Below are 11,873 nucleotides of genomic sequence, written 5' to 3'. Positions count from 1 at the left end.
CCAATACTTCTGTTAGTCTTAAAGGTGCCACAGGACCCTCTGTTGCTTTTTACAGATTCAGACTAACATGGCTACCCCTCTGATACAAGTTAAATATAGACTCATAGACTTTAAGGCTAGAAGGGATCATCATTATCATCTAGTCTGATCTCCTACCCATTGCAGGCCGCAGAACCGCACCCACCCACTCCTGTAATAGACCCATCCTGAGCTATTCAACAGTCTCCTTTAATCCTTACATTTTACCTTTTAATTTATGCTCTAGATGCAAGCTGTGTCTCTGCCCACACTGAACCCAACTCTCTGTTACAGTGAGTTGCTTTTCTTTCAGGCCTCATTTGTCCCCTGTGGGCACGGCCCAGAATAAGAGTTTGTGTGGAGTAACGTTGTCCCAGAAGGAATGTGTCCCAGCGCTCCGGGGCATTTAACTTGTATCTGCTACTACACCTCTTCATGGGAGGCAGCTTACTGTCCCTCATGTGGCAGGCCAGTTCTGGTGGCTTTTATCATCACCAGGAAAGCTGAACTAACAAGACACATTAAATATAGTCTTTACCAGGATCACTCTGCTTGTGATCCTTCCACTTCTTCCCCCCACACATACACCTCCCATCGGTCTCGGTCTGTTTAAACATTAAGCTCCTTGGGGACTGTCTCTTCTGCATTTGAGAAGTGCCAGGCCCATTCTGTGTGAGACCACAAGCTAAATAATAATGATATAAACTGTAACTGTAATTATTCAAAGGCCAGATGTTCTAAACCCAGAAATCTACATAAGCCACACTAATGTCCTTGTTTTTTCCTTGAAATGAGGACAAGAAAGAGGCCAAAAAATATTAGAAATGAGATCCTCACCTCTACTCTGGCCTCTTTGCACCAGGTAAAAGAGGGGGAGCAGCATAAATGGGCTGTAAAAGTCCCAGTTGCTGCCAAGGAAGATTCCCCTGGTGCAGGAACTGAGGAAGATAGCGGTGAGGCTGTTATTCAAGGACACCCCCCCACCTCCCAAGTCCTGACATAGGGATATGTTGTGTGTGTGTTTGGGGGGGGGGGCTATGGGTGGAAGAGGAACATATTAGGGGTAGGGCTGCAGCACACAGCGTTGTGCAGATTCCAGAGAGGCTGCCATCGCTTAGACTTCAAAGCTGTCTAAGTTATGCTGGGAGCCACTCCAGCTTCTGGAGCAGGCCAGGATCAAGAGGGCACAAAGGTGGCTTAAATCCACCATAATCCCCCTCCTCCTACTAGGTTGAGAGTTCAAGTATGGCACAGCATCTCACCTAGGACTTTTGCCCAAAAGAGGTTGTTCTGTTCTCTTGGGTAAACCTAAAATTAGGCAGGTTATTAGAAATGGGGTTGGTCTGTCTGTCCCATTGATTTCTAATATGTCTGTCATAATATCCTAGAAAGAGAATTAAATCCCACTGTAGAAACATTTTCAGGGAGAGAATATCGAGGAACATCATGTGTGCTAGTCTATGAAAAAATCTCTTGAGAAACAAACATCCTGCCTCTGATATGTTCAGAAGCATAGTCCCAATGAGAAATATCATCAGAAAGGAAACAGTTGCAGTAATACAAAACCATATTAAAATTGCACATAGAAGTCCCTGAAAATGACAAGTTGCCAACTTAAAACAATTCTGAGATCCTTTCTGCCAACTCTCATTTCTCTTCTGTGTCTTCATTTGAAGACCGCTTCTTGCCCATAAATGTCTTCAAAAGTTCTTAGAGAAACAAAGTGGGTGAAGTAATATCTTTTATTGGCTCAGTGTCTGTTGGTGAGAGAGATAAGATGGAACAGATTGTTTCGCATAAGTAGTTAAGAACATAAGAATAGCCGTACTGGGTCAGACCAAAGGTCCATCCAGCCCAGTATCCTGTCTACTGACAGTGGCCAATGCCAAGTGCCCCAGGAGGAGTGAACCTAACAGGTAATGATCAAGTGATCTTTCTCCTGCCGTCCATCACCACCCTCTGACAAACAGAGGCTAGGGACACCATTCCTTACCCATCCTGGCTAATAGCCATTAATGGACTTAACCTCCATGAATTTATCCAGTTCTCTTTTAAACCCTGTTACAGTCCTAGCCTTCACAACCTCCTCAGGCAAGGAGTTCCACAAGTTGACTGTGCGCTGTGTGAAGAACTTCCTTTTATTTATTTTAAACCTGCTGCCCATTAATTTCATTTGGTGGCCCCTAGTTCTTATGGGAACAAGTAAATAACTTTTCACTTATTTCCTTACTCACCTTATTTCACATCACTCATGATTTTATATACCTCTATCATATCCCCCCTTAGTCTCCTCTTTTACAAGCTGAAAAGCCCTAGCCTCTTTAATCTCTCCTCATATGGGACCCGTTCCAAACCCCTAATCATTTTAGTTGCCCTTCTCTGAACCTTTTCTAATGCAAGTATATCTTTTTTGAGATGAGGGGACCACATCTGTACGCAGTATTCAAGATGTGGGCGTACCATGGATTTATATAAGGGCAATAAGATATTCTCCAACTTATTCTCTATCCCCTTTTTAACATACTTCAAGGAATCATTCATGGAATAGTGGCTCCACTCATGGAAGGGGAGGGGGAGGAGCAGAAATAGGAGGTTAGTGGGTTATAGATTGTTGTAATAAGCCATAAATCTAGTGTGTCTGTTCAGTCCATGATTTTTAATGTCTAGCAGCGTTATTAATTTAAGTTCCCAGACTCATCTTTTGAAGGTGTTGTGCAGGTTTCCTATGAAGATGAGGACTGAGAGGTCAGATATAGAGTGATCGCTTTGTGAAAAGTGTTCACCCATAGGTGATATGGTGTTTTTGTCTTTGATTATTGTTCTGTGGGAGTTCATTCGAGAGTGCAGCGATTGTCTGGTTTCACCCACATAGTTGTTGTTGGGGGATTTAGTGCACTGGATGAGGTACAGCACATGTTGGGGAGTTGTTTGAAGGGCCAACCTCTCCGAGCTCATCAGAAGCAAGCTCCCCACAGACCAGCACACATCAACTCACAGTGGCACCAGACCCTGCCAGAACAGCAGATGCAAAATCTGCAAACATATTTCTACTGCTACGATGATCAGTACCCTCCACAACACACTTTTCAAGATTGATGGGTCCTACACATGCCTATCACATGTTGTGTATCTCATCCAGTACACTAAGTACCCCAGTGACAACCATGTGTGTGATATGAGACTATCACTGCACTGTCAAATGAACTCTCACAGAAAAATAATAAAAGACAAAAACACCATATCTCCTGTGGGTGAACACTTGTCACAAAGCGATCACTCTATAGCTGACCTCTCAGTCCTCAGCTTCGTAGGAAACCTGCACAACACCTTCAAAAGATGAGCCTGAGAGTTTAAATTCATAACTTTGCTAGACACTAAAGATCATGGACTGGATTTATGGCTTATTACAATAATCTGTAACCCACTAACCACCGCCCATGGCTTTTTTCCCCCTCCTTTATGACTGGAGAGGTGTTAATAGGCCACTTCACCCTGAATGACCCCTTGAAACAATCTGTTCCACCTTGTGTTTAGCTGTGACACTCTGAGTACATTTCTCAGACCTGAAGAAGAGCTCTGTGTAAGCTCAAAGGCTTGTTTCTCTCACCAACGGAAGTTGATCCAATAAAAGATTTTACCTCACCCACCTTGTCTCTTTAATATCCTGGGACCACCACAGCTACAACAACACTGTATTCCAAAGGTTCTTGGCAAATTGAGCATCCCCGACCGAGCACAGAGTTTGTCTGGCCTGCCTTCCGTCTCAGGTTTAAAGGTAAAACTATCTACAGGCCTGTTCTGTATTCCTTGCACACACATAACTGCCATTGACCTTGAAGGCAGAAACACAAAATATTATTCCTGTGCTCTTGCTGAAGTAGATAGGGGGCTGGAGGATGTCAGGGACAGAAATCAGCATCCCAAAATGAAGGCCTGGGCAGATGTCTGTAGGAGAGGGATCCCTATCGATCAAAAGAGATTAGCTGTGTGTGTATTGATATGTATATTGTATATAACATCTATAATACATTATTTTGTTCCTTGCTGATACTTACATCCAAAATGTAGGCCCTGATATACATTGTAGACTCTTCGCAAAGGTAAAGAAGGCAATATATTTTTAACACACCTGTTATATTTTATTAAAGATAGAGCGGATAACATTTTAAAAGTGCATTAAGTGACATATTAGCCTAAGTTTCATTGAAAGTCAGTGGGACTTATGCCTCTAAGATCTAAGTTTTTAAAGGTGTTTAGGTATTGCTCTATTAAGTGTTGCAGCACCTAACTGACCTTGGAGTCTAATTCCTATTGACTTTCAGTGAAAGTTGGGCTCCTAAGTAACTTTTGATAATGGGACTTGCTACCCATATTGGTTGTGATTATTGGTGACAGTGTCCTACCCCACAGATGTCTTATCTTTGTGATTTCAGATGTAGTGGTGCAGTGGTGTACACAGGGAGACCTGTTGGCTGTAGCAGGCATGGAAAAGCAAAGTCAGCTAGCTGACCTTGGTAGCAGTTCCATTCTGAAAAGTGCGCTCGTCAAGTTCTACAATGTCCGTGGGGAACATATCTACACACTGGAGACTCCTGTGCAGGTAAGGGATGTTTTTGAAGTTAGCTCTGGTATTAATGCCAGAGCTTCAATAATTTTTCCACTTACATTATCCCAATAATATAGGCACACATTACTGAAGTGCTCAACTGAATGTGTTTAACGAGTTCTAAGTCTTTGGAGCTCCTAGAATCTGAATTGCAGGAACGTATCATATAATTAATTATTATTATTATGAGTATTATGGTCAGGCCTTGAGGCTCCAACTGAGATCAGGACTTCATTGTGTGAGGCACTGTACAGACACCTAGTGAGAGACAGTTGCACCAAAGACTTTACAGTCTAGACAAGACAGACAAAAGGATGAGAGATGAGGAACTAAAGAGCAGAGACACTAAGGCCCAGATTGTTAAAGATATCTAGGCATTGCTGTGGCCAGTGTTGCAACGCCTAAGTGATTTAGGAGCTTAAACCTCATTTTCAAAAAGGATTTATGCATTTAGGAACCAAAATTCTAGTGACAGTTAATGGGATTTTGGTTCTTAAGTGCCTGAATCCTTTTTGAAAATGAGATTTAAGCTCCTAAATCAGTCAGGTGTTGCAATACTGAGCACAGCACCACCTAAATACCTTTAACACCCTGTGTCTAAGTGCCTTACCCAAAGTCACACTGGAAATCTGTGGCAGAACCAGGAATTGAACTCATATCTCCTGAGTCTAAATCCAAAATCTTAACCACAAGACTGTCCTCCCTGTCTATTATCTCCTTACATATACAGGACAATTCTGTCTTAGTGTAGGGGTAGGACAACCTGATAGAACAGGAGGTCCTACGATGTATGAATCTTTTATTACTTTTATGGGCACGGATGGTATTATGGGTAAAACACAGAATTCTGAGTTGGGAGGGCTTGTTTCTGTTCCCAGATTCACCACAGACTTCCCACATGACCTTTGGCAAGTCACTTAATCTCTCTGGGTGAACTTCAGCAAAAGACCTATATGCCACTTAAGTCCACAAAATAAGACTTAAGTGGTGCATATGTTTTCTGCTGGCTCTCTGAACAGGAATGAATTTCACCCTATGCCTTGGTTCACTGTCTATAAAATGGGGACAACACCTCTTTCATTCTTCTCCATGGTGTTGTGAGGCTTAATTAATGTTTAAGTGCTCTGAAATCCGCAAGCGATGGAATGTTCCATAGATATACATTATTATTATTATTGTTGTTTACTTTGTTTATTCTGCAATACCAGGAAATGAAGTGGGTACAAAATGCTGACTTAAGGACTTCATAGCAAGCTAACTCCTGAATTTCCACATTTGTATTTATTTATCTCTCAAGGGTAGCATACAGTAATTAATTACATACATTTTAGTTTGGATTTAATTCTTCTGTAATTATTTTTATTTATAATAATATGCTCCGCATCCAAGCTTGGGTGCAAAATATTAGGGACCCAAATGTGTATATAGGCATCTAAGTGATGATTTAGCTGCTGAAGGGCTTGTCTACACATACAGTTTGTACCACTTTAACTATATCAGTATAGTTAAAACAATACAACCCCCACCACCACCCAGGTGGATGCAATTATGCCAGTATAAGGACTTGTCTACATGGGGACACTTAGGAAAATTAATCTGAATTACCTAAAGGTGTGAATTTAAAGTGGATTAGTTAGATTGCTTTAAACCCCAGTGTGGATATCTCATTCAGAATTAAAGTGGCCTTAATTCAGTTTAGCTTCCAAATAGAATAAAGCGAATTAAGGACACTTTAATTCTGAATAAGGTGTCCACACATGGTTTTAATGTGCTTTAGCTAAAACACTTTAAATGCACACCTTGAGGCCTGGTCTATACTACCCGCCTGAATCGGCGGGTAGAAATCGACCTCTCGGGGATCGATTTATCGCGTCCCATTGGGACGCGACAATCGATCCCCGAATCGGCGCTCTAACTCCACCAGGGGAGGTGGTAGTAAGCGCCGCTGACAAAAAGCCGCAGAAGTCGATTTTGCCGCCGTCCTCACAACGGGGTAAGTCGGCTGTGATACGTCGAATTCAGCTACGCTATTCAAGTAGCTGAATTTGCGTATCTTAAATCGACTCCCCCCTGTAGTGTAGATGTAGCCTTAGTTAATTCAGATTAATTTTCCTCAGTGTCAGTGTGTAGACAAGCCCCAAAAGTGCTTATACCAGTATAACTATTTTGGTTATAGCAGTATAATTCCCCAGATAGGAAGCCGAATAAACTATATCAGTACAAGATATCTTTTTACTGGTATAACTGTGTCCACACTATGGACCATACTGGTATAACTATTTCAGTAAAAAAAATCACATCCTAACCAAAATAATTATACTCGTACAAACACTGAGTGTAGACCAGGCCTAAGATTAGGGCCTGATTTTCATCTCACATTGGTTTGTGTAATTCTGTTGACTTCAGTTAAATTAATTTGTAATTTACACTGGTGAAATTGAGAGGAGGGGTGCCTAAACAAGGTACTTCGGATCTCTTTCTCCTGTCCTTTGTCCATTTACATTGTATGTGTCCACACGTTTGAACACTGGGCCTAATAATATTACCATCTAAGGCCGGGATTGGCAACTGGAAGGTACTAGAGGGCCACAAAATCCACTAAAATCCTTTGGCTGTTAGGGGAGTGTTGGGTCCTGCCCCAGGGGAGGGATAACTTGGGTGGGAGGGTGTCCTGTTCCTGGGTGGTGGGAGGCCCCAGGCAGGCAGGGTTAGAGAGCGAGCCCACCCTGCACTCATCCCACAGCAGTAGCTGTGGTCCTACAGTGCTGGACCCAGCTCCCTCCTCCAGCCCATTGGATCTCACCACAGGGTATGTGATGCGTGCATATGTGCAGGCCAGCTTTCCCCCACGCCCCGTGATGCCCCACCCTGCCACGCCCCCTTCTTAGCCCTGGTGCTGCCAGACCTCCTGCCCTAAGCTGAGGCAGTGGCAGACCAAATAAAATGATCTGGTTGACCAGCTGAAGCCCCCATCCCTGATCTAAGTAGCAGTGTACTAGAATTTGTAGATCATTTGGGTTACTGACAAAATCAGCTAGAACTTGTTATTGCACAAAAAGATTGTTAGTGACATTTGTTATTCTACATGGCTGCTCCAAAGATACATGTAGTGGACAGACTGAGTCCACGGTCCCAGTAATTTGTCTTATGAACACCAGCCGCAGTAAAATCAATACTCTGCTGGAGAATGGCAGTCAGTGCTGTGATGGGATTTTATAAAATTGACCATTGGCAATTGAAAGGGAATGCGTGGGAAGAGGAGAGTTTGTCACATCTCAAACCCTGCTATGAAAGCAGTTTCCTCTAGAACAGGCAGTGTATGAAGGGGATGGTGCATTTATTTAATATCAGCACAGTTCCTGATTTAATTAATGGCAAGAAAGTTAAGCAGCACTGAACATTGCAGAGATCAGATTACTGGTGCAAAATTGATTTAGTGTGAGGCGCTCCTGGTTCGTATGTCTGATAAAGCAGTTACCTGGTGTCTTCACTGTAAAATACATTAAACTGTTATTGTTTATGCTGTTTGTATATTCTGGATGTTTTGGTGGGGATTAAGTGACAATTTATTGGGTAGTTTATAAAAATAACTCCGTGAAAGCTGCTGTAGAATTTATATTCAGTTTAGTTAGATCATACATTACTTGGTGTAAAGCCACAGCTAGCCACAGAGTAGGAATAAGAACCTCAGAACTGTTCACTTTGGTTTACTCCTAATGATGATGATGATCATTGTCACAGTTTCCCTTGAGAACAAACTCTGCTTTATGTCCCCATCTTCTCCTCCTGCTTTGGTACAATTTGGTGTCTAACATCTGGTTATCAACTCTTAATCCCTGACCATCAATGAGTGATTATATTGTTCATAAATGGATAACCTAGTTTTCTGGCTACGATCTCTGAAGATAAATAACATCATAAGCAAGGGGATCATGCTCGGTTAGAAGCATTCAATCCAGCCTAAGACTTATATGAAAAATAATTCACACTTGGGAGAGTATAGACATCAAGGTGTAACAGCCTTTGGCATATTGCCCTGTCAGTGGCATTAACCCAACACCCATAGCTCCCCTTAACATCACAAAATGTCATATACAAAAAACCTGGATAGACTGAACAACAGTGGCAGGCCTTGAACCAGTATTGGAATTTACCTTGTGAGGCACCATGTACTCTCAGCTTCTGTTGAATTCACTGAGAGTTGAGGGTGTTCATCACCCCACGCTACTGAGCCTTCATACATTAATCTTATTGGAACCATCCCCTATGCACTGTTATCTGAATAAAAACTCAAAGATCTGTAATGTTGGGGTATCAACTGCACTTGCGGTTTCAGTGCTTGTTTATACAAAGCATATATTTTAAAGCAGGGGTTCTCAAACTGGGGGTCAGGACCCCTCAGGGGGTTGTGTGGTTATTACATGGGGGGTCACGAGCTGTCAACCTCCACCCCAAATCCTGCTTTGCCTCTAGCATTTATAATGGTGCTAAATATATTAAAAAGTGTTTTTAATTTATAAGGGGGGGTCGCACTCAGAAGCTTGCTATGTGAAAGGGGTCACCAGTACAAAAATTTGAGAGCCACTGTTTTAAAGGCTGCCCATAAACTTTAAACTAGTCAAAGGAATACTGTTTGTTCCTGTAAACCTAATTGTTTAACATTTCTTTCCCCCAACCCAAATCTGATCAAGCAAAGATAAGCCAAATTCCTTTCTTTAGTGGTTTTGTTTTTCAGTAATGCTTCTCTTGCATTTTAAAATAGAATAAAAATAGTGAAATGCCCTATTCATGCATTCCTTATTGGAGGAACATTTACAAACCTTTTGTATTTATTTGTTAAACCATCATCACCCTTTCTCCTGCATTAAGCAGAGACAGTGATAATAATAATTGGACTTACTCAAGACTCTCATTACAGTCTTGCTAAAATTGTTTATCAGGAATGCTGCAACCCAATTCTGTCACTTCAGAATTACTCATTGGATGTGTGGCAGGATCTCCAGTATATCAGTTTACTATACCTGCTGTCATAAAGCCATCCTCCAACTAGATACAGTTGCTTCATAGCTTCCCAGTAGGGGAGGCTCCTACCACATCACTCCACAGTTGCCTCACTGCAGACATTACAAAAATCTGTGAAGTTGTGATAATTCATTCTGCTTAATGGCTCAGATAAGTTGCTTAGGTGCTGATCCTTTCTAGGGGCCTTAAAATTCTCTCTTACATGGCCCAGAGAGGACCATAGCAATGGGAATTGGGGCCTGGAGATCCTGATTGTGATCTCATTTACATGAGTGTAGATTGAGAGTAACTCCACTGTAGTGTATGGAGTTACACCAGTGTAAAATTGGGGCAAGTAAAGCAGAATCAGGCCAAAGTGAACTACCTGTATGGAGGAAGTGGAATCAACATGGCATACTCTATGCTTATACTTAGCAATATTAGGTTTACAGCTGACCTTGATAAACAGACAGTTTTATAGTGTGATCACATTTTTCTCAATGCATCAGTTATTTAAATGTTAGTTCAGTAGGATGCTCAGTTTAAAAGGTTCTAGTTTTGTGTGTAATTTTTTGTTGATTGTTACAGAATCTTTTATTCTGATATTGTTAGAATAGAAAAGGAGCTGTACAAATTCAGGAAGGTAGACATAGTATAAAATGAGATAGAACTGAAAACTTTTTGGAAAGAATGAAGCTAAATATTTTTACCCCAGTTTTCTAGTTGGCTGTTGAAAAGCTATAGGTTGCATCTATAAATACTGGGTTTGCTCCTGCTCCTGTTAAAATCCGTGATAGAACTCGTACAGACCTTAATGGGAGCAAGATTAGGCTCAGAAGTTGGCTCTTCTTTTTCTGGTTAATTCATTAATCAAAATATAGCCATTTAGTACTGTGGTTCTCAAACTTGGACAATCTCCAATACCACATTGAGCAATATGGGAAAGGCAGTGTGGCTCAAAACCTGACACCCTATTGGAGGTTTTTGACTCCCTACGTTGAGCTCCCCTGAATTGGCATAATGTAACAGCTTTTTGCAACAAGCAAGCAAGCCCTGCGCTTATATCAAATTCACCTGGTTAAAAAAAAAGCATTATGATTCCTCCAGATGTGTAGTAAAAGAGGAATTAATTCCTGCCCTGCCTGTTTCAGACAGATTATGGGTATGTGCAAACTCCTAATTGGCCTGGGCCTAACCGTCTAAGAATACTAGAGTTTTTTGTTGTGTACAGACCTTGTGTTATGGATTATGGAACTTCCTGTAGGAACAAGTGTTGGGTGTTTAACAAAGGTAAGTTTTTATTTAAAATAGCTCGATTCAGCAGAATATGGTATTCAGGGATTTCTTTCACCAAATTCACAAACTGTGTTGAGCTATACAGAAATAAAGTGACTTCCTTATAGCTTTACTTTGAGTGGCATAGCTTGGATATAAAAGCAAGATTCTCCTGCTTCCTAGCACTTTACTATAAGCACAAGGGCTCTCTGCCTTTTAAATACTGTTTCTGTCCCATAAAAGTCTGGCATCTGAATTGGTGGATTAAAGATCAAGGAATTTTGCAGATAACCTGTAATGGTATAAAATCCATTCAACTCAGGGCTCCAAGGAGATGGGTAGAATTTTAGGTTAACTTCAGATTTAAAAGGACAATGCGGGAAGAGTCTGCCTTTTATATTCTCCAGCTGAACTGACGTCCTGTACGTGGTCCTAATTGACATCACTTATAGTCTTCAGATTCATTGCTTCTGTGTTATTGTGGCCTTTTGCTTATATCCACTGAACTGAATCCTATTTGGGGGTTGTTGGCTGATTGCCACTAAAGCTTCAACATGACTTTGTTTTGTTACAGAAATAGCAACAAGGCAATTTGGAATATGTTTCAGGATCTCAGTAAAGGTCTTGATGTGTTCAAGTAAGACAAGCCATAATAACCCATGTAAATCGGTCACTGTCACACCTGGCAAATGTGTTCAGGAATCTTCAGAGTTGTTCATGTCTGAGAATTTGAGTCTCTTTTTCTGCATGTTCATTATCTTGTGTTGGAAAAGACTCGTTCAGTTAAAACTGATGTATTTCAGCTGAATTGAGGTGTGAAAAGATGCTTTATTATGGAAACTTTGAGCTGAAATAACTAAGAAACAAACAGCAAACTAACTGTCAGTTTTGCAGTTTGAAAAATCTTATATGTCCCCATCACTGTGGTATCAGAGTGTCTCTCAGTCATTCATGTATTTATCCTCACAACACA

General features: G+C 41.3%; 1 protein-coding gene across 1 annotated transcript in view; it reads left to right on the top strand.

Moving 5' to 3' along the window:
• The window catches only part of TULP4 (TUB like protein 4), a 97,038-nt gene that overhangs the window by 43,117 nt on the left and 42,048 nt on the right, over nt 1-11,873 (top strand). The window contains exon 7 of the mRNA XM_029911045.1: nt 4,452-4,618. Within this exon, the coding sequence (XP_029766905.1) occupies nt 4,452-4,618 (167 nt within the window). The remainder of the gene's footprint in view (nt 1-4,451; nt 4,619-11,873) is intronic.

This window comes from Terrapene carolina, unplaced genomic scaffold (assembly GCF_002925995.2).
Source record: "Terrapene carolina triunguis isolate 2854851 unplaced genomic scaffold, T_m_triunguis-2.0 Scaffold85, whole genome shotgun sequence".
Lineage (NCBI taxonomy): Eukaryota > Metazoa > Chordata > Testudines > Emydidae > Terrapene > Terrapene triunguis.
This window is presented reverse-complemented; position numbering and strand designations above follow the sequence as displayed.